Here is a 23,742-nt window from a genome sequence, read left to right as displayed (position 1 = left end):
ATCCTGATTTTAGGGACGAGCCTGAGAGTGAAAATATGGGTTGGTTGTTGATCATGATAGCAGTGTTTTTTGATGTTACTCGGTGTGTCTTCACCCAGAAAACATCCAAAGAAAATAAGAACAAGTCAAAAGCCACACTGTATAATGTAGGCAGCGGGACAGACTGCTGAGTGAGAAGATCCCGCTGGGCGCGAATAACGGCATCGGTGAGATTCTCCACCCGAGGAGATGAAGTGAGGCACGGGTGTGCTGAGGATGAAACGCCGCATTTCTCCCGGTGCGGAGCTGCTGTGCGCCCAAAATAAAGGGAAATATGACGCTGAACTCGAGTTAGTGAGAAACTACCACCGTTGTGACAACAAACACAAAACTGTATTTATATATGCATCAGCGCTTCTCCCATGAGATAAATTCAAACATTTCTACATAATTCAAACATTTCTAGCCACATTTCTACATAGATTCAAACATTTCTACATAAATTCAAACATTTCTACAGCTACTGTATTAAAGGACCAACTTATCTATCTATCTATCTATCTATCTATCTAACTAGCCTTTTATTATTGTATTGTTCATTCCAGATTCTACTTGGCTAATGAGATTCAATTTTTATTCGTGTAATTGTGACATATTTCATAAACGTAGGCAATTTTGTTGAAACGTGAACTTTCTGATTGTTTGAGGGTATTTCACTCTAAAAAAAAAAATGCTGGGTTGAAAATGGAGAAACCAGTGATTGGGTTGTTTTAACTCAACCTGCTGGGTAGTTTTATTTAACTCAACTTGTTTAAAAATGGCTGTATTTCTTGCTTAAAATGAACCCAAAGTATGTTGGAAATTAACATTTATTAATAGGTTTTAAAAATGTTTAATGAATAATATTAAACAATAAATATTTATTAAATTGCTTAAATGTTCACCTTTTGATTTGTTGCCTCTAGTAGCCTAATTATGTGTCTATTATTTTTAATTTCCAACCTATTTTGGGTTCATTTTAAGCCAGACATGCAGTAATGTTTAATCAATAAATAAAACTGCCCAGCAAACATTTAACCCAACTGCTGGGTTTGTCCATTCTCAACCCAACTTGGGTTCTTTTTAACCCAGCATTTTTAGTGTGTTTTAATAGGCTGCTGCAACAGTTTAAGGCTTTTGAAGTTGTTTTTGTAGCACAATTCCAGAATAAAATTATTTCCAACTATAAAATTCTCAAGAAAACTATTCAAGGTGTTTAAAATCAGGTTAAATCTGGATGGATGCATTAAACATTCCTCAACACGAGGGGGCAATATCAGTCACAATCATGTGTGACCATGTCCCTTCTCATGTGTGCCCTGAAAGATTTTCAACTCTCTTTCTTACCTCTCTCCCCTCATCCTTCCCTCCTCATGATGCAGTGTGACAGTGAAGATGCCCACAGCTCTCAACTGGCGTGGAAACAATCCGCTCGGACAGAGAGTCAGGGGATGCTGACCGCCTCGGGCTCCATGCATGATAGATAGATAGATAGATAGATAGATAGATAGATAGATAGATAGATAGATAGATAGATAGATAGATAGATAGATAGATAGATAGATAGATAGATGGTTTGTTGAACATCACAACTTTATTCAGTTTTGGTTATTTAACAGTAGGCTGCAGAGCTGAAGCCTGTTGGTTTGGGATCAGCTGCCTCGTCCGCATTAACCAGCTAATAAATATGAAAACAGAGGGTTTAAACTTTTATTCGTTTGCTGCTTGAAAGGATTATACCCCTCTATGGAGTCCCATGTAAATCTCGACACCTCATAATGGCCAATGTTGTCCCATAAAAATGTGCTGAACAAAGGCTCTTGAATGGGGGCTCTTTCACGCATAAGGGGGTTTTCACAGGACTTCATTGAGGGCGGCGCGACCACACCACGCCCCGCGATAATCTCTCTGCCGGGGAAGGCGCGCCTCAGAGCGGCAGGTGCGTGTGCCTGGCACGGGGGTCACAGGGCGGCCGGTGGAGGGGGAGCTCGCCATGTCAAATCCTCCCAGCTGCCGGTAGGAATTTTTTCAGAGGCTGTCACTTCCATTTAGCTTGCTCTTTTTCACCCCTTCAGATGAAGTGGTCCCTCTCGTGACCAGGTCCTGTGGACGCCCTCTGCCACTTAACAAAAGCAAAGCGCCGCTAAACGACGACAGGACCGAACAATGAATTCAACCCGGCCCGCTCTCAGCACCGTGAAATTGCAGATTAAACCGAGTAAGAGGTGCCGGTGACACCGGCGTTGAGTTTCTTCAAGAATGCAAATGTGGGAATTGCAATGTTGAACACGCTCTGGCCATATTCCCTCATGCAACCTTTGTTCAGAATCAAAGTTTTGACTAGATAAAGCGTGAAGACATGAATATATTTCAGTGTGGCAAGTCGTTTTAACATATTTCCTAAACTGAAATACACAGTATATTTGGGACAGTTACAATAACTTATCTGGAAAAGTATCTGCAGGTATTTCAGTTTACATTGCATTGCTTTTTTACTTGTCATGAAAGTCAGAATGGCTGATAAAAAATCTTACTAAGAGTGTTACTACACCCAGAAAATAGTTGGGTTATTGAAAAACCCTGTCAGTGGGTTATTTTAACCCAGCAGTTGGGTTAAATGTTTGTCCAACCTGCTGGGTAGTTTTATTAACTCAACTTTAAAAATGTTTAAAAATGACTATTTCTTGCTTAAAATGAACCCAAAGTATGTTGGAAATTAACATTTATTAATAAGTTTAATGAATAATAATTAAACAATAAACATTTATTAAATTGCTTATTAATAAATGTTCACCTTTTCATTATTATTGTTTCTTCTAGTAATTATGTCTTATTTTTATTTTTCAACCTATTTTGGGTTCATTTTAAACCAGCCATATAGTCATTTTTAAACGTTATTTGAGTTCAATAAAACTGTCCAGCAAACATTTAACCCAATCGCTGGGTTTGTCCATTTTCAACCCAACTTGGGTTGTTTTTAACCCAGCATGTTTTAGAGTAACAATTTGAATACACACTAAATGGGTGTTTCAAAGTGTCTACAAAACTTGAATAGATTCTAGTATCTATTTAATAAAAAAAATATATATATATAAAAAAAGTCTATCTAAATCAAAGAGTTCAAGGCATAATTTGATAACTTGTCACGAGGGGAAAGAGTAGTTTAAAATGATGTAGTGAAATTGAAAAAGATACCAGTCTTGGTTAGGTTAGGGTTAAAAATATATTAAAATAAAAATAGGTACTAAGTTTTTTTGTAGGTATAGCTGTTAAAACATCTTGCCATCATTGTGTGATCACCACACACACACACACACACACACACACACACACACACACACACACACAGAACCTTTTATCTCACAGTAGATTGACATTTCTCCTGCACCGATTGAACAAAACCCATGAATACTATTAATTTGCTCTGCCTCCCTTATGCAGCACATATATTCTTAATCTGAGTTCAAAACATGTCCTGCTCTTAACAAACCAGCCCTGGGCTACGAGTCCATAATCCCCGAACTCAGACGAGTCCCTCCGGAGCCAGTAACGCTCGAGTCTCCGGCTGAAGAATTGATCTCAAATTAGGACAAGAGAGCGAGTGAACCATCCTTTTATCTGGACGCAGCAGAAATCCTGCCAAATGCCATGTGTATTACAGTGCTCAAGTTTATGTTCAAATGATGGGAAACAAATTTTTCGATACTTGTTAATGAGTTCAAACTAAATGAAAATGAAACGGCAGATATTCCAAAGTCGGAATAATCCTTTAAACAGCCGAGGGCCCCAATTACAGCTTATATATGTGCAGCAGTGCGCAGCGTGTGTCTCACAGTCGCTGAGAGGGCAGAGAATTGAGCCAACAACAACCAGACACAAACCAGATGCAGACGAGAGCCGGGCTGCTGGTGCCTAAATAAAGACAGAGAGGTGTACAGATTTACAGAACAGATAATAGATGCGGGAACGTGCGCATGATGTATGTCACAGTGTGTGAGAGAGTATTAGTAGTCAGAGCGCTGCGGCCCGGAGGCGATTCCTGTGTGTGCCTGCGATAAAGGGGGAACTGGAGGAAGTGAGGGAGGGTGGGGGAGCGAGAGAGAGAGAGAGAGAGAGATGAACTGAAGGATGGCTGAGGGGTGGGGGGGAGTCAGAGACAGAGAGAAGTTGAAGGGGGAAAACAGAGTGAACAACCAGCAGAGCTCCGAGCTTCATGATGCTGTCAAGATTCCTGGATTTTGTCCCCATCGGGTTCTCTCTCTCTCTCTCTCTCTCTCTCTTTCTGCCCCTTTTCCTCACATGAAAAGAGGGGAAGAGTGTCTTGGCAGGGTAATTAAGAATGGCCTCTAAACACAGAAGTATGGCAGGAACACTCCAGATGAAAGTAAATGATTAAAATAATTACAGGCGCAGAGCTGACGAGCCGGAGTGCGGGGTGGCCGCCGGACATTTGTCGGTAATTAGATAATTAATCTGAATGCAAATGATGAGTCCTAACGAAGCAGTCAGGCTGAACCAGTGACAACTACTGAAAGAGAGAAATACTTTCATCACATGGAGCGATTCACAGTTTTCCAGCCCAAAAAAGTCAAACGTTACAGTAAAACTCGTAAGGGTTCCGTCATGTCCATCAGCGGCTCATTGTATAGATTTAGTTTTGATCAAGTAGTTTAATTTTATGAATCAAGCAGATTGTAAACATATTTTACATGATCGTTAAACATGAAAGACATTTCTCCTTATATGAGCTTTTTGTTATTTCAAGAACCCTAGAATAGTGTCACACTCTCAGACAAAAGAAGATATTATTTTTCTCACTGAGTGTGTGTGTGTGTGTGTGTGTGTGTGTGTGTGTGTGTGTTTAAGTAGGCTATGCTCTAAACCCTAATGTTGTCTTTAAATAATCAAGTAATCTTGACTATACATTACTTAAGATTTTGCATTTTGGACCAAAAAACTCAAAAATATAAGCTAGTTTAACTTATTTACCTACAAAATACATAAACTTAATATTTCAAGTGTTATGAACTCAAAATCACAATTAATTAAAATAGCTCCTCTGATTGGCCATTCAAGGAGTTCTGCCTGACAACAAGAGAAAAGGTAATTTTTTACCTGAATAAATTTAATTGTTTTCAGAATGAACAGATTTATGCTGATTGAATGATTCTTATGAAAATAGTTAATAATAAACTGTCTTGATATTTAAATATATATATATTGCAATTTGATTACATATTTTTAGAGCTTTATAATTTAAGATTTGACTAATTTCCTTATATTACTCCCTTATTTGTGATCCTGTAATATTGTCAGATAATTTCTGTCACTGTCCACGAACAGATTGACGTCACGTGACAGGGGTGCACGCACGCGCTCTCTGATGACGTGTGAACAGCGCGCCGCTGAGGATCTCCATTCAGCTTTTGCTGTGTAATATCTGAGAGAGCTGCTCTGCTAGTGCACTGCTGAACGGAGCGTGTTTTTGTGTGATAGTCTGAATATGGAGTACTTGATCGGGATCCAGGGGCCGGACTTTGTGCTGGTGGCGGCGGATAATGTGGCGGCGAGCAGCATCATCCAGATGAAACACGGTGAGTTTGAGCTGAAGTAGCGAGTTAGCTTCTCCCTGACCGACACAACCGAGAGTTATTCACCGGCCAGATGCTGCAGACCACAGTTATTAACCACATTTCACTGTTTAATCATTTCTGTTTTCATTTCCTCTGAATGTTCTTCACTTCTGAATAATGATAAGAAGCTTTAGCTGCTGTAGCTTCTGTGCTAACACTGAACTGATTTACATATTAATATATTCAAATATAATAGAGTTCTCAGAGTGTTACACTTCCTTTAGACTCACTTTACTACACTTTATTACACTTTACTACACTTTAACATGAGCAGCACTTCAGTTATTGTGTGATTGTCCTCGAGTGTCAGGATGAGTTTGCGATTCACTTCTGAAAGTGAAAGTAAGAGTGTGTTCACACACACACTCACACACACACACACACACACACACACACACACACACACACACACACTCACACACACTCACACACACAAACAAACAAACACATATATTACGAAAGCTTTTTCTGCTTGTTTATTGTCCAATAAAATGTTCTCAGGAACAGCATTTCTCTCCCTCTAATGTCATCAACTTCTGACAAACACTTGCAGTATCGAATAATGTTTATTGTAAACTAAAGGCTATTGGCTGATTCTATCGCATCAGGATTATGATAATATGTCGATACAGGAGACTTTAAGACAAGTACAGCACCTTGAGATCCAGTAACACGCTCCAGATACGATGTTAAGATTCCCTGTGATGTTTTCTGACCAGATTATGACAAGATGTTCAAGCTGAGCGAGAAGATCCTGCTGCTGTGTGTGGGAGAAGCCGGAGACACCGTACAGTTCGCAGAATACATCCAAAAGAACGTCCAGCTTTACAAAATGAGAAATGGTAAACGTTCATTTTTCTCATTTTTGTGATGGAAAGTCACACTACGGCTTTTAGTTCTGAACGTTATTGACATGAATTTCTGGAATAAAGTTAATTTCAGTCTTCAGTTCAGAAGATTTCTTAGGCATGTTTTTCTCTTTTAACAAACATTTAATGTCGTTTGTCTCAAATCTCTGATACTGTTTCTGTTGTTTTCTGGATTAATCCTGGTTGTTCTTCCTCTTTCCTCAGGATATGAGCTCAGTCCAGCTGCTGCTGCCAACTTCACCAGGAAGAACCTGGCAGATTACCTGCGGAGTCGGGTGCGTACAGAACCGCTCCACTGGACCACAAAACATGATCTTTCAATAGATGCACATAATGTAGATCAGCGATTCCCAATCTGGGATACGTCAAGAACGGATCAATCCTCGAGTTAAATGATCAAACATCACAGAAGCGCAGTTTTTAAAGCTGACGTGTGCAAACATACAAATACATTAATCAGAGCGTTAGTCAAGAAACCTGTTTGTAAACGGGAATTGTAAAATATTATTACAGTAACTGTTTTCTAATTTAATATATTTTAAAAAGTAATTTATTCCAGTCATGATCCTTCAGAAATCATTCCAATATGATGATTTGGTGCTCAGGAAACATTTATGATCATTATATATAATATATTATATCATGTTGAAAACACTTTTGGTGGAAACCATCGTACATTTTTTCTGGATTCTTTAATAGTAGAACATCATATTTTTGAAATATAATGTTTTGTAACATTATAAATGTATTTACTGCCACTTTTGCAGTTTAAAAGTACACTATATTAATAAGTTACTATATTAATATGTAATTTATTCCTGTGATCAAAGCTGAATTTTCAGCATCATTACTCCAGTCTTCAGTGTCACATGATCCTTCAGAAATCATTCTGATATGCTGATTTGCTGCTCAAGAAACATTCATGATTATTATCAGTGTTGGAAACAGTTGTGCTGCTTCACTACCACTCAAAGTTTGGGATTTTTTTCCATTTTAAAATTTAAATGATTTAATTATTACAATTTAAATGTAATCATGTAAATTATTTTATTCAGCAAAGATGCATGAAATCTTGAACTTTCTATTCATAAAAGAATCCTGAAAAAAATGTGTGTTTGCATATAAAAATCACTATTAATATTTGAGCAGAAAATCTGCATATTAGAATGATTTCTGATATGACAAATAAAGTAAAACATACACTTTCTTTGAAAAGCTAAAATCTGAATGTTTTTGTATGAAAATCCTAATGAGATATATATATATATAAGGACAGAGATGTATATATATGTATCTGTCCTTTTTTAGAGAGCAAAGAGAGTAGATCTGAATTCTGAATGCAACCGGTGCACAATGTGCTCAGAAACAGATGTCAGTGTGTTTTGAATGTGTAGATGTAATATCAAGGTGACAGAGGTCGTCGACACCTGCTCCTCCTCTGTAATGTGATCCTGCTTATAAGATACATTCCCCAAATGTGTGTGTGTGTGTGTGTGTGTGTGTGTGTGTGTGTGTGTGTGTGTGTGTGTGTGTGTGTGTGTGTGTGTGTGTGTGTTAAACTCAGGGCAACATAGAGTGCACCCATCTGTGTAAAAATGGGCTTGTCGCCATCCTGCCTCTTTTGTCTGCTAGTGTGTGTGTTAATTTGTTAGGAAGAGTGTAACTGCCTCCTGTCACAATAACAGAGTGGAGAAAATGATTACAAAAAACAATTAGAGCGAGCCAAAAGGGGGGTCAGGGGGGCGTCTCAGGGGGCGAAGAAGTGCTACAAGTTCACGAATCTGCGTTCTTCTCACTCGTCTAAATCCGAACGCCAGAGCCAGTCCGGTTCAGTATTGTTCCTCGAACGAGCCTGTTTGACTAACGCACGTCCTTCACATATTGATACTTGCAAACTGCCTTAATCCTCCATGTGTAAAACATTCAAGGGTTTTGCTTCCTCAGATTCTCCTTTAAAATAAGCATTATGGGTAGTAGTACAACCTTGTGTGTTATTTAACCCGTGCTCAAACCCTTGGGGATGTTTAAATGAGAGCGATGTCAAGGACCAGGTTTCTAAAAAAACAACTGGGCCTCTGGGGCTCCCCTGGAGCGGCTCCGCAGACGGATCTTCACGGAGAGAGAAAGAGGCGGCAGATGCTCAGATCGAGACCGGAGTACGGTTCTGAACTCTGAACACGTTTCATGTGTTGAGCTTTTTATTTTAACCGTGTGCTGCGTCCAGCGTCCCCTCAAGCTCTCCGTCCAGCAACAGTTTTCCATCACTGGCACACATGAAACACTGTTGGCCGCCCGACACACTGGCACAAATAATTACTGGTGCCATATTGCGAGGCATTCCCCTGTTCCGCTACAGATGAACAATTAATACGGCAGATTGGGCAGAGATGCCAAAGAGGAGAACGTGTCCTGGGGCGGCGGGAGCGAACCGCACAGAAGATGAAAGCGGAAGCCGGGACGAGCGAATGATCCGAGCTTTTGTTCAGTGTCGCTCGGATTGTTTGGGACTCAGGTGAGAGCGAGGCGGTGGTGTTTGGAGCGCAGACAGGTGTTGAGTCGGAGCGGAGGGGTGGGTGACGCTCGGGGGAATTTCGTAGCAACTCAAATCTTGTCTTGCTCCTCCAAACCCTCCCTGCTGGGAGTGAAGCATATTGCACAGGTGAGCTTCTCTAGGGGGTGTTTACTTACGCAAACGGCCCGCCGAGAGCAGGGGACGGCCCAGATCAGATTAAAGCCTCTCCGGTGAGCTGCTGTAGTCTCATCCACGCCGAGAGGAGCTGGACGCTGTAAATCCACTTTTACACTTAAATAAAGGGGTTTTTCACAGCGATGCCATTGAAGAGCCATTTTGGGTTCCCTGAAGAACCTTTCAGTGATCTTTTTTGTGTGTGTGTGAAGAACATTTTAATGATTTAATGAGCCTTTTTCTACTGTAAAGAAACTTGTGTGCGATTAAAAGTTTCCATGGATATTAAAGGTACTTCATGTTAGTACTGTAGATTATTTTTAGTGTTTTGTACACAAATGAAAATCTTGGAATTAAATGGGCAGTGTTTCGTTTTTGCGACGGCAAGCAGACTTGCGAAAACAACAAATACATTTTCTTCAGAAAGTGGGAGTGCAAAAATTGCACAAAAATATGTCTATATAGTTTTTATACATTTTTTTTTTTATTTCAGTTTAAGTTATTTTAGGACATCAAGTTACACAAAAGAAAATGAGAAATGTTGCTTTAATTTCAGATTACATTTATTTCATTTCAAGTAGTGAAAATGTTATTTTATGGTTTTAGTTATCATAATAACCCTGATGTGTTCTTATTCCAGAATCCGTTTGTGTGTATCGCAGTAGGGAAGAAAACACTATCGCAGCTTCCGTTTCATGCCGACTTTAAGTGTGCTTGTCGAAACTGAAGTGCACTTCGGTCACTAGTTGAGCGTGTCAGGCCTTTGAGAACGAATGTCTTGGGCTTTAACGTGAAATGAATCTTATCATTGTAAAAATGACACGCTTCACCTTTAAATCCACCCGGCGGCACTGATTTTGGCCGAATGCAGAATGTGGATTGAAATCTCCCTGTCTGAGAAACGCAGGGAAAGTGAATGTAGTTTGAGCGGAGCAGAGTTTTGAGATGGAGCGAGCGCAATAGAGGACTCAGAGAAGTTTAATGAGAGCTGGCACTGCTCCAGGGCGGAGAGAGGAGGTGGGTAGTGCTCGCGGCAGCAGGGGTGCCGTCTTCCTGCAGATGTCACACTGCTGGTGACACCACGACCCCCCCAGACCGCTCCGCTCCACACCCCCCTCCACTTCACTCCCCTTTCTCGGCTGTTTCACACCCCTCCCTCTGCTCTCTCTCTCCCTCCATCTTCTCATGTTGAAGTTAAAGTTTGGCTGTTGTTGAGGTTTTCGATCAGATTCTTTGATTCTGTGCTCAATTTGTTTTTCATTTTATTTTCAAATGGTTTCAAGTATTTCCCCAGCCAGTCGATTCCCTACATATCTGTGCTAGTGTTTTTTCTCTCATAATAAAAAAGACTCGGATCAGTATTATTACACTGTCCTAACCCAGACGCGATCAGATTCCAGCGACAATTTGTCGTCCACACCAGGCATGAGATGTGAGTCACAACCATATCAATCCAAAATCTCAGCCAATCAGAAGAGCGTGTGGGCGGAGTCTGGGCTCGTTCACACAGAACATGTCTTTGCGTCTCGCGTTTTTAGATGCAGCGCTCAGGAACGTGCTTTTGAGACGTGATTCAATAACAATCAAAACATTTGCCATGCCAGCTTGCTACTGTAAACAGAACGCTTGCACAGCGCTTGCCCGCCTCTGAGTTCTTCTGATTGGTCCACTGTTTTGGAACTGACATTGATGAGCGGCGCTGCGTGTAAAAGTTGAAATTCTTTTAACTTGACTCGGCGTCTTAATGCGGCGCTCATGAGCGAGATGTTGCAAGAGACACGAGCACAACAGTCATGTACGTCCGGCGGAGTCTCTCTCAAGCGCACTGCACTCGCAACTAATCCAAAATCACAGCCAATCAGAAGAGTGTGTGGGCGGAGTCTCTCAAGCGCACTGCACTCGCAACTAAATCCGAAATCACAGCCAATCAGAGCGTGTGGGCGGAGTCTCTCAAGCGCACTGCACTCGCAACTAAATCCGAAATCACAGCCAATCAGAGCGTGAGGGCGGAGTCTCTCTCAAGCGCACTGCACTCGCAACTAAATCCAAAATCACAGCCAATCAGAGCGTGTGGGCGGAGTCTCTCTCAAGCGCACTGCACTCGCAACTAAATCCGAAATCACAGCCAATCAGAGCGTGTGGGCGGAGTCTCTCTCAAGCGCACTGCACTCGCAACTAAATCCGAAATCACAGCCAATCAGAGCGTGAGGGCGGAGTCTCTCTCAAGCGCACTGCACTCGCAACTAAATCCGAAATCACAGCCAATCAGAGCGTGAGGGCGGAGTCTCTCTCAAGCGCACTGCACTCGCAACTAAATCCGAAATCACAGCCAATCAGAGCGTGTGGGCGGAGTCTCTCTCAAGCGCACTGCACTCGCAACTAATCCAAAATCACAGCCAATCAGAAGAGTGTGTGGGCGGAGTCTCTCAAGCGCACTGCACTCGCAACTAAATCCGAAATCACAGCCAATCAGAGCGTGTGGGCGGAGTCTCTCTCAAGCGCACTGCACTCGCAACTAAATCCGAAATCACAGCCAATCAGAGCGTGAGGGCGGAGTCTCTCTCAAGCGCACTGCACTCGCAACTAAATCCGAAATCACAGCCAATCAGAAGAGTGTGTGGGCGGAGTCTCTCTCAAGCGCACTGCACTCGCAACTAAATCCGAAATCACAGCCAATCAGAAGAGTGTGTGGGCGGAGTCTCTCTCAAGCGCACTGCACTCGCAACTAAATCCAAAATCACAGCCAATCAGAAGAGTGTGTGGGCGGAGTCTCTCAAGCGCACTGCACTCGCAACTAAATCCGAAATCACAGCCAATCAGAGCGTGTGGGCGGAGTCTCTCAAGCGCACTGCACTCGCAACTAAATCCGAAATCACAGCCAATCAGAGCGTGAGGGCGGAGTCTCTCTCAAGCGCACTGCACTCGCAACTAAATCCAAAATCACAGCCAATCAGAAGAGCGTGAGGGCGGAGTCTCTCTCAAGCGCACTGCACTCGCAACTAAATCCGAAATCACAGCCAATCAGAGCGTGTGGGCGGAGTCTCTCTCAAGCGCACTGCACTCGCAACTAAATCCGAAATCACAGCCAATCAGAGCGTGAGGGCGGAGTCTCTCTCAAGCGCACTGCACTCACAACTAAATCCGAAATCACAGCCAATCAGAGCGTGAGGGCGGAGTCTCTCTCAAGCGCACTGCACTCGCAACTAAATCCGAAATCACAGCCAATCAGAGCGTGAGGGCGGAGTCTCTCTCAAGCGCACTGCACTCGCAACTAAATCCGAAATCACAGCCAATCAGAGCGTGAGGGCGGAGTCTCTCTCAAGCCCACTGCACTCGTAACTAAATCCGAAATCACAGCCAATCAGAAGAGCGTGTGGGTGGAGTCTCTCAAGCGCACTGCACTCGCAACTAAATCCGAAATCACAGCCAATCAGAGCGTGAGGGCGGAGTCTCTCTCAAGCGCACTGCACTCGCAACTAAATCCGAAATCACAGCCAATCAGAGCGTGAGGGCGGAGTCTCTCTCAAGCGCACTGCACTCGTAACTAAATCCGAAATCACAGCCAATCAGAGCGTGAGGGCGGAGTCTCTCTCAAGCGCACTGCACTCGCAACTAAATCCGAAATCACAGCCAATCAGAGCGTGTGGGCGGAGTCTCTCTCAAGCGCACTGCACTCGTAACTAAATCCGAAATCACAGCCAATCAGAAGAGCGTGTGGGTGGAGTCTCTCAAGCGCACTGCACTCGCAACTAAATCCGAAATCACAGCCAATCAGAGCGTGTGGGCGGAGTCTCTCTCAAGCGCACTGCACTCGTAACTAAATCCGAAATCACAGCCAATCAGAAGAGCGTGTGGGCGGAGTCTCTCTCAAGCGCACTGCACTCGCAACTAAATCGATCTAAAATGTCGCGTCTGGTTTGGACGTGTGATAAGCTGATTAATGTACAGTCAGCTCTTTATCACAAAATAAACCCCTTCAGGACGACACAAGACCCTTCACCTCACTGACTCTTGTTCAGCATTTAGGATTTTTGCACTAGTGATAAAAATAAATTCTCTCTCTCTCTTAGACTCCGTACCATGTGAACCTGCTCCTGGCAGGATATGATGAGGCCGACGGTCCGGGACTTTATTATATGGATCACCTGTCAGCTCTCGCCAAAGCTCCCTTCGCCGCACACGGATACGGTGCCTTCCTCACCCTCTCCATCCTGGACCGATACTACAGACCAGGTGATTGTACTGTTATTTATGGCTGTATAATTATCATTAGTTTATTTATCGAATTCTAAACCAGTTTTTCTGCTCTTCTCGCTCCAGATCTGACTCGTGAGGAGGCTGTGGATCTGCTGAAGAAGTGTTTAGAGGAGGTACGTTGTTCATCCATGTCATTTCATCATTACTGATTTATCCCATGAAAATTTCATAGACCTAAACTAGCATTCAAAATTATGAGGGTCAGTATTTTTGTTTTTTTTGAAAGTCTCTTCTGCTCACAAAAATACTGTAAAAATAGTGAAATATTATTCCAATGTAAATCAGCTGTTTTCTATGTGAATATATAGTAAAGTGTAATTTATTCCTGTGATCAAAGCTGAATTTTCAGCATCATTACTCCAGTCTTCAGTGTCACATGATCCTTCAGAAATCATTCTGATATGATGATTTGCTGCTCAAGAAACATTTATGATTATTATCAATGTTGAAAACAGTTGTGCTGCTTCAGACTTCTGCGGAAAAGTTCAAAAGAACAGCATTTATTTGAAGTAGATATCTTTCGTTAATATCTTCAGTCACCTTTGATCAATTTAATGCATTCTTGCTCAATAAAAGAATTAATTTATGACCCCAATATTTGGTACAGTAGTCGAGCAGCGCTCACATGTTCTTCAGAAAGCATATAAATCCTTCCCTTCTGGTTCGGTGGGTTACGCTAACCACTTCTGAGCTATTTTGATCACGTTTGCGAGCTTTTCTAACTGTTTTGGTTTCACCAACAGCTCAACAAACGCTTCATCCTGAACCTGCCTTCTTTCACCGTCCGTTTGATCGACAAAGACGGCATCCACGACATGGAGAAGCTTCCCGTTGGCGCCAAATGAGCAGCTTCTGTTATTCCCCTCTAGTCACTCTTTTGTACTGCAAATGTAACCCTCTGTGCTCTAATAAAACATTGACCGCCTGTTAACGATGTGGTCTTCTGTGTTCTGATGCTGATTAAAACAGAAATCATCTTGCAGGTTCTTGCACACAAGCACCCTGTTTCTGTTTCAGGAGGAGAAGAGGAACGGCGCGCATCTTTGGATGTGTGCTTGTTTCCTCACTGCTTTGTACACAAGTGTTTTTGCACTCGTCTGCGCGTCTCTCTCTCCTCCACAGACAGGTGATTAATAAACATTAAACAATCCCTCTCTCCTGAACACACCGGAATCTAAAGGGACGAGCAGCATATGTTCGCCTGCAGGCAGAGAGAGATGCAGAGCAGCCCTGCTGAGTGTCAGAGAGACGAGAGGCAGAAGGGAGGGGTCACGGCGCGGGGGATTGACACTCGGGATGGGTGTGTGTGTGTGTGTGTGTGTGTGTGAGCCGGCAGGGGGGCAGGTATGGAGACGGAGGGCCCCTGAGCAGACGAAGAAAGGTAGAGTGACAGATGGGGTGAGAGGAGCAGAAGAGCCGAGCAACTGTTTAGCTGCGTTCAGCGGCCGCGGTGATCGCCGGCCCCTCGGGGCTCGCGGTCAGGACTGTTTTATCTCAGAGGTAATTCTGCAGGATTTGTCACTGTGTCACATTGAGGTTTCGGCTTGGGTTAATGTCACCCTGCCTTTAGCAAATGGGGCTCGAAATTTCAAACATCCCCTGTGGGTGTTCAATTTGTATCACGCTAATTTTGTAATCATGGCAGATTTGAACCACACCAACAAGTCCGTTTACGCCAGGCAAAAACCTGCTGGAAACTCATTTTATTTTTATGGTTTTCATGTCATTTCGTTTATGTGCTTTTGCCATTTTTTATTGTTATTTTAAATACTGCTATTTGGGTTTAATTTCAGGTCATTTTATTGCTTCAACTTTTTATTGCCTAGTTTTTGTTTTTCAGCTAATATTTTACATTCAGCATTATTTCATAGTCTTAGTGATAATAACCCTGTCAAACAGTTGATTTCAGTTGTTGGTTTAATAATATATTACATTTACATTGCGATACAGCAATAAGAAGAACAGTAACATTGATAATAAACATACAACATGAAGTACAAAATGACATTTTCAAATTCATTTGTCAATACCTAATTACTTTTTACACCCCAACCCTTATTGTCCGTGCCGTCTTTCGACCGGTTCAGGGTCCCGATCTCCCATGAGTCCAGAGGGAGTTTGCGGTCCGCATGCAGCGCGTGGCATTTTTGTTTTCTCAGGAGACCAAACGAATGCAACCGGTCCGTACAGGCGTGAAACGGGGTGAACGCACACATTCGTACACATAAATACACTCGTACGCTCCTAAAAGAGAGGGAGGTAGCGTCTCTCGCCCGAATGTTCATTTGCGGTGCTTCAGCTCCTTGTCATGGTGGCCCTTTCCTCCTCCCTCCCCTTTATCCAGCAGTTTTAGGGCCTCCAGCAAGTAACTCTGGAAGGCGGACAGGGCGGCGCAGATGGCGGGCGTGCCGAAGCCGTGGGTGAGGAGGCTGAAGTGGGTCAGGCTGCTCTGCACCCCGGGCTCCAGGCAGGGCGTGGGGCGACTGCCACCCAACGGCGACCTGTCCTGCGACATCAGGTCCACGAACTCCTTGCAGATCTCCCTGAAGACGTGGAGTGAGAGTACGCCATGTGATTAAATGTGTGGTTTCAATGATAGTTAGAGCAAGAACAAACTGATAAACTGAGGGGAAAAAATTTGTTCACGAATAAAACTGAAAGTAGTTATTTTATTAAAAATCCATATCAGGGGGTTAGGGGGTGCGTGAAAAAAAATAAGATAAAAATGTGACATTATTTCCATTTCTTTCTAAATACTGGAGATAAATCATGAAAGAAATTGCAATTATTTTGTTTATCCTGTTGCCCAACTTTTATGTTTCTCTTAAAGTTAATTGTCTAACAATAATCTAATGGTGGATTTTGGTTTAAGTTGAATTATTTAAAAATATTAAGTAAATATTTCAGTAAAATATTTTATTTTATATGGAGTTAAATAAATATATATATATATATATATATATATATACATGTTTGTATTTTTTATTTTTCACTTTTCTTTATTTACATATATAAATAAATATAATAATAAGCAAAATAATATGAAAATATCTTCACTCACTTGGTGGCCAGCAGCATGCTGCGTCGCGTGGGCAGCTGATCCGGGTCGGACTGTCGGCACAGATACTCCGCTGTGGCCCGGGCGGGAAACTCGGTCTCGCAGACGTACCCGAAGTCCCGTGCGAGGTGAACCGCCTCACCTGAGGAGAGAGAGATGGAAAAATGGAACTTGAACATGCTGACTGAGAGCTGGAGGTGATAATGGGCTCGTTTAAAAATGACTTCTTAGGCACTTATAGTTTTAAGTTAACACTCCCTGGAAGGTTGACATTAACATCTACGTTCTCGCCATAAGCTCGCTTGCCTAAGTGACTGATAATGTCGTGTGTGTGTGTGCTGTGTTTGAGACAATTACCGCAGGGGGTACGAGGCGGTGCAGTAGATGTAATGTGATCGTGTGTGTGCGTCTGGGTTGAATTAAATGTTTCGGTACCTTCCACCAGCGCTGTGAGGAGCGTGACGTTGGCGGCCTTTCTCCGGCCGGCCGGCAGGTTGAGGCCGATCTTCTCCAGGCGTTCTCGCAGACAGCGGCCTCCGTTTTTTGACTTGGCTCTGAGGGAGAACAGACAGAAAAGATGAACACCTCACAGATTCTTCCTACGCATCTGCGGATCGTCTGTCTTCTCCCGCACGTACCTGCGCAGGACTCCTCCGAGCAGCGAGGCGTTGAGGCACTCCGGCGGGGCCAGACGTCTCTGAACCTCTCCCACCGTCACCTTGTACTTGGAGGTGGAGCTGAGGAGGGACAGGCGGCCCGGGACGGAGCAGAAGACCTCTGCGGGGTTAGACACGCCGCCCAGACCCAGGCCTTCTTTAGTGAGGGACAAGGCCGAGACCGCCGATCCGTTGAGCTTCGATGGGACCGGCACTGCAGACGGAAACGCAAAGATGTTTAGTGCCAGAAATATCCCAAACCACAGGAGAGTGAAGTCTTATTTTTCTGTAAGTGATGTATCAAAATGTGATAATTTGTGCTTTTGGATTTGGCCTTCTGCTAAGAAACCCTTTTTAAGACGCTCTCCCACAGGTTGGCATCTGTTGTCTCAGTGACACTGTGTTTAATTTCTGTTTCTCACTCTTATTTTCTAGTGGGTGTTGCATCTCCATTGGGGGAAAACCTTATTCCATCTGTTGTGCACACAAGTGTAATTAAAGTTTTCTGGCTCCTTCACATCTGACTTTAAAATTAACCCAACAATTATACTGTTGAAAATAACACAATTTAATCAAATGGCAAAAATAAAAACAGGCTGTTAAGTTTAAAAGCCTCTAATAAAGACACAAACCTCCATTCAGACTCTAATAATGATCAGTGTTCGGGGAAGAACAGACTACTGTTGGTTTTTAATTTGAGCTCAAGTGTCTTTGTTACGTAATTCCTAAAAACCTTCATTTGTTTTCATAAGATTATCCTCGCAGACGCTTATGATCTGTGTGGGTGGACTTCAATAGGAGAAGGTGCAGCGAACGCATGTATTAGGAAAATCCGCTGGTCTATGAATGATTCAGAGGGAGACACGACCCGGATGAGGAAAACCAGCCCGAGGTGGTTTACTGGTCTGACGGCTGGATTTAGAGAGGTTTTGGACACTTTTGCAGGTCAAGCATCAGCTCCGTTAAGATGGGAGTGATTCTGCCTTCACCTGATGTCGGAAATTTCCTACTTCCCACTTTAGAAGTCGTGAAATGCTGTTGTTGGAAAGACAGGAATCATGGAGGACACCAGGTTTATTCTTGGCTATTTCTTGAGGAAATCTTATTAAAGCCAAAATGTACCTATTGAATATATTTAATTTTGATATTTCGCATTTGTTGACAAACACATTCACCACGCTAGATTCTGTCATTTCCGTCAATGTGCTATTTTCCCTGTGTATACAACATCATACAGTATTCTTCAAATGATTAATCATATATGTCTAAATACTCGACGACAACACAAGCTGATGTCGCTGTTGTGGGAAAAAAGTAATAAAAAATACCAGTTACAGCGGCAATCGTTCTTGCCTCCGCCATGTTTACAGTTTATGTCCCACCCAAATCAGAAACTCTGGTATCAAAATTATCTTTGGGTTTCCCAGAATAAATACGACTTGAAAGGGCATTCATGTCCAAATTCCAACTAGGAAACTCGTTTTTACGATAATTCCGATAGCACGGAAAGGAACTCGCACAAAATGAAAGAAGAATGTGTTAAAAGACATTAAAAGTATGCATTTTTAGGCCCTACATGACATAAATGTATAAGTTTAAACAGCTTTTTTAAACATTTCAGCAACAAAATTCAACATGCGCTAAAAATTGCCAAAATTGCTTGACGTCGCCTGAGGAAATATTAACTGTACGTTTTACATTAGCGATGTCATCAAAAATGCAGTCATTTTGACTTTATTATAGGCTAGATTTAGCACAAATATAAGCAGATCTACACAAAATTAGTAGGCTATTTTGTTTAAAACTGTTAGAAAACGACAGACAGAAATTATTTTAATATTGACTGTGCTGAAAGTCGTTGTATAATTCACTCACTATTCAAAAGTAATGATTCTCTTGCAGAAAGTCAAGCCGAATGCAAATGTTTGTGAAGTAGTTGCTACGCGACACTCTCCTCTCCTCCCCTCTCCGTGGATTGGCACAAACACTCCATGCTTCAGTTATATGATCTATATCCCGTTCTGTAGTGTTGGTTTCTGCTCCTCGTGGGCGGTGTGCGCGTCTCCGCTCCAGCTCTGAGCGCGCGGCCGAGCGCAGCATAAGCTGTGAGAGCAGATCCGTTTATTCGTGTAGGCTTCAGTTTCTTCTCCACACACAAATCTCCCTACATCCATTCATCCATTCTGCTGCTCGGTAAATATGCGAGATCTCATAAAACACGAAACATATGCAATAAATCTGAAATAAATGCAAATGAAAACACGCTGGATTGAAAGTGTTCAGAAGCTATTCTTATTAACTCTCCGGTCTCGTGAGTGGAAAAGCACAGTGATGCTCTGAATTCTTCTCAACTTTATTATCTGCTCTCTTCCTCTATTCGCCGGTTTCTAATCCCCCTCTTTCTCTCACATGACCATGAACAGTTCATTAACAGACACTGCCTGAAGGGTGAAGGAGGCAGAAATACAGGATTTCTTGACTTCAAATGAAATTGCTGAGCTGAATTATTGTGTGTGTGTGTGTGTGTGTGTGTGTGTGTGTGTGTGTGTCAGACTCTCACCTTTCTTGATGACTGAATGGTCCAGGATCCCCAGCGCTGACGCCTCCTCCATACCCTGCTGAAACACAAGAGCACTACTGAGTGCACTTAATTTAATCTCCCTTGATGAACTGGTTAAACTACACTTGACATTTATTTTAGATGAGGGACACAAGAGCTTATTATCATGATCAATATTCTGATAAAATATTGACTATAAACATGTTTATCTGTAAAATATGCTAATTATGATTAGATCACACTAAATACTGTTGTGCATAAAATTGTTTTATTGGGAAATTATTATTCTAAAAATGCTGCTGCTAAGCTTTACAATTATTTTATTACATTATGTTCTTTTATTTAAACTCAGTAGATACTCTTTATTCATAGAAATGAGTAAAAATGTTTTTAGGCCTCATGATGTCACGTGCAGTATCAATAAGAAATAAAGTGGAAACATTTTTATTTATTTTTAGGATACTCACGTTAAACTATTGTATGTAATTTGAAAGCGATGCATGAATAAAACAATATAGATCATTCTGATATTTACCAATTTGTCGCAGGACTAAGTAAAAAAAAAAAAAACAAACAAAAAAAACACATTTACGCTTATTTGTCGCTTTATGGTAAATTAAACTATCAGGCTCGTTCCCGTCAGACTCGGCTCTCGGACACGCGCCATCATCAGTCCAGTTGTTTGTTGGATAATTGAGCGAGAAACCGATTGGACTCGCTGTGAGAGTCAGAGACGGACACACTGAACTCATTCTGCACCTGCAACTAATGAAAGACTGAAAGAACAACATCGAGAACAAAACCAGATTCTGAAGAACTTGAATCCGAATCATCAGTTTAATGAGAGATTCTTCATCCCTGCTCCAGTTACTGACAATTCACAGGAAATTAAAAAAATACTTTACTTTTAAAAGATAAATTCTGATGGCTTTAAACTGTACTGTATCTCTTAATATCTATTTTTAAGAGAATTCGCTTCTTGAATTTGTAGGTTGAAGTAAAATTATTTGTAAGACTTTTGCATCATGATTTGTTTTATTATGCGCCATGAATCATTCAGTACGGAAACTTTTAATTGAGAATCATTTTATTTTTACGTGCAAATATAATTGACTGTTATCAAAAGATGAAAAATGTCCTAAACATCTCAAATATAAACCATCAGTCGCTATATCCACTTTTGCAGCACATTTTACATTTAAAATTCTTATTTTTAAGATTTCAGGAATCGAAGAGTATTTCAGGAGCTGTGATTCTGTTTTCCTTTTAATAGCGTTTTTAAATTATACATGTGTAAATATATTCATCCGTTTTAGACAAGGACATATACTATTAAATATAGAGGAGCTGTTAACAATGTTTTATTAAATATTTTAAAGTACAAAATGAATTTTCACACGGAGAGTCATCACGGCAGAAAAACACTAAAGCACTCATGCATCAAATAACATTATAAAATAAATCGTTATTTAGGAGATATTTATATTTCCGTTTCATGTAAAATTTTTACTAAAAAACAAACAAACAAACATTTGTATTATTAATTTTGAACACGCTAAAGTGTCTCATGTTCTAAAACAAATAACCAATAAATAGACAAATATGTCTAGAATTATGCCTGAAATGTGTACTTTACATTTTATGAAAATGTGTAAAATAATTAATATTTCTTAAACCATTCTTAGCCTTTTAATGATTTCATGATTTTCTTTTTTTTTGTATTGATCATAATTCTTCACTATCTCCCATTAATGTCTGTCAAACAGAAAAACTAAAGATAAAGTGCTTAAACTCACCTGAATGTCGTCCAGTCCGTGGTGAGCCATCGCGTGCATCCCCAGAGGACCTTCCCCCAGCGCCGCGGCTCCTTCTCCCAGTCCATGATGGAGCAGCCGCGGGACGCCCGGATACTCCCGCCGCGGATCTAAGCTCAGAGCGCGGTGTGACTGCGACAGAAGCCCCGCGTCCTCGGAGCGCGAGCGCTGAGAGTGCCACGCCGCCTGCTGGTGCTGGTGGAGGGAGTTGATGGACGGATAGGGGTCCGGTAAATGCGGGTATCCGGTGTCTTGACTCTGGGAATAAGACAGCGAGGACTGGGGGTATGGAGGTGGGAAGTAGGGCGGCTGGAAGTCGGACGCCGGAGTGTGGCAGAGAGGCGGAGCCGAGGAATAGGCCGCCTGGTTCAGCGAGGAGAGCTGCGAGAGCCGGCCGCTGGGAGAGGAGCTGGACAGTCCGTCCGCGCGGTCCTGTGGGTCAGAACACAACACTGATGGTCTGCAGCATACTGATAATTAAAGTGACTAATTAATAAACTGCTGAGAGGAAGATCACGTTGTCAAGGAAAGTGTTTAAATCAGTAATTAAATTCAGTTCGGTTTGACCAGATTATTTTTAAGTTTCGAAAATGAGTTGATTTTTATACACAGTATATATGAAGCCTAATTAGGCCTCTTTGTTAATTATGAGCTGTTTGTAAATAGTTATTGTAATTAGCATAATTTATTACATTTACATGTCAGGTGTTCCTGGAAAGATAACTATATTCATTTGATTTGTTTGAATTATATATTCTGTATTTCAGTGTATTAAATTAGTGGTCGTTAATCATACTAGCCTATTATTAATTATAAATATACTAATTAAAAATTCTGATGGCTTAACAAATGCTCCAGAAATAAGAGTGTCTGTTTTAAACAATTAGGATTGACAGACTAATAATTAATATCTTTACCGCTTTACAGGATTAGAAGCGCAGAAAAACACGCAGTTCATTTTCATTTCTCCAGTTTCTCGGATATTACGATTGAAACCCTGTAATTTTACAGAGAATCATTTTATTTCTGTTCACATTTATCTATTTTTTTATTATTATTATTATTTTACTTTTTATTTGTTTCTGTATTATTTCTGTCTATTCGATTTTTCGGAGCGAAAGAAATCTTAATTGGTGTTTTTCATCATGAGAATAAACGAGTTTAATGATTGTCTTTGTTGAAGCTCAAGTCAGATAAAGACAGTTTGTTATCTTGGTTTAGTCAGTGGCAGCATGTGACACATCTCCAATCAAACACTTTTCTCCCATATTACACACACACACACACACACACACACACACACACACACACACACACACACACTCAGTCCATCAGGTCAGAGTTTAACTCACCATGCTGGAGTAGGTGTGGACTAACATCTGGACACACTCGAGATCAGAAATATATTTTACGCGTAAAATCAGTAACAGCGCGCGATCACAGGCGGACACGCGCGCTCCATGCACGAGCCCAGTGATGTATGAAGCTCTATATCAGACTGTGTTCATCATCATCATCATCACGAGCTCTTATAGCGCGACACCGAGGGGGAGGGGGGGCACCTTAAAGGGACATTAATTAATTCCTCTAAATTAATTCATTATGATTCGAAAAAGCGCTTTTTACTGGTTTGTTGCTTCATCAAAACTTTACTGATTATTATTCGATTTTTAAATATATATAATTTTTATAAACCGGTTCTGAACGTAGAATATTGTTTCTAAACGTGATTTTATCACGTGACTATCTAAAGTAATAGGTTTACTATATAGCCATCAAAACTTTGTTTAAAACACAGTTAAAAAATAAATAAATAAATCTTCGGGTTTCTGTAGTCAAACTGAAGTAAATGAGAGCTAATAACAGCCTACCTGTAAGCAGTACGGCTCTGTCTTGGTCCGGGATTTCCACAACATGATTCTGGATAAAGTTGAACTGAAGACGGAGAGAAGAGAGTCTGAACCGAGAGACACCGACAGACACGAGCTTTATTGACAAAAGAGAGAGAGAGAGGGAGAGAGAGAGAGAGAGAGGCTGATGGGCGGAGGATAAACTTCAGAGAGACAAAAGTCATGATGTTTGAAGGTTTAAGAGCAGAAAATGGCTGCATTTCTTCATTTTAGCATTTTTTGATGAAGAACAAAATACTGTAAAATGATATGATCAATAAGTCAAACATGTTTTCCATTTA

General features: G+C 41.5%; 2 protein-coding genes across 5 annotated transcripts; one reads left to right on the top strand and one right to left on the bottom strand.

Moving 5' to 3' along the window:
* Positions 1-5,385: 5,385 nt before the first annotated feature.
* Positions 5,386-14,394, top strand: psmb2 (proteasome 20S subunit beta 2). Its single transcript, XM_048201021.1, has 6 exons — positions 5,386-5,612; positions 6,371-6,493; positions 6,725-6,795; positions 13,277-13,439; positions 13,527-13,576; positions 14,207-14,394. Exons 1-6 carry the CDS (start codon positions 5,522-5,524, stop codon positions 14,306-14,308), a joined length of 600 nt encoding a protein of 199 aa, XP_048056978.1. The 5' UTR covers positions 5,386-5,521; the 3' UTR covers positions 14,309-14,394.
* A 968-nt stretch (positions 14,395-15,362) lies between these two features.
* On the bottom strand, positions 15,363-23,559 carry tfap2e (transcription factor AP-2 epsilon). Of its 4 annotated transcripts, none has more exons than XM_048201017.1 (7): positions 23,423-23,559; positions 21,534-21,983; positions 19,738-19,795; positions 17,160-17,391; positions 16,957-17,075; positions 16,525-16,663; positions 15,363-16,006 (listed from the first exon to the last, which is right to left on the bottom strand). In XM_048201017.1, the coding sequence occupies exons 1-7, from the start codon at positions 23,465-23,467 to the stop codon at positions 15,745-15,747; spliced, it is 1,305 nt and encodes a 434-aa protein (XP_048056974.1). In that variant the 5' UTR covers positions 23,468-23,559; the 3' UTR covers positions 15,363-15,744. The 4 variants fall into 4 exon arrangements, with proteins under 4 accessions (XP_048056974.1, XP_048056975.1, XP_048056976.1 ...); XM_048201018.1 differs by having other exon boundaries at positions 19,738-19,792; XM_048201019.1 differs by lacking the exon at positions 23,423-23,559 and adding an exon at positions 22,904-23,060.
* Between the last annotated feature and the right edge of the window lie 183 nt (positions 23,560-23,742).

This window comes from Megalobrama amblycephala, linkage group LG9 (assembly GCF_018812025.1).
Source record: "Megalobrama amblycephala isolate DHTTF-2021 linkage group LG9, ASM1881202v1, whole genome shotgun sequence".
NCBI lineage: Eukaryota > Metazoa > Chordata > Actinopteri > Cypriniformes > Xenocyprididae > Megalobrama > Megalobrama amblycephala.
Note: the sequence above shows the minus strand (reverse complement) of the source record. Positions and strands in the feature narration are given on the sequence as shown.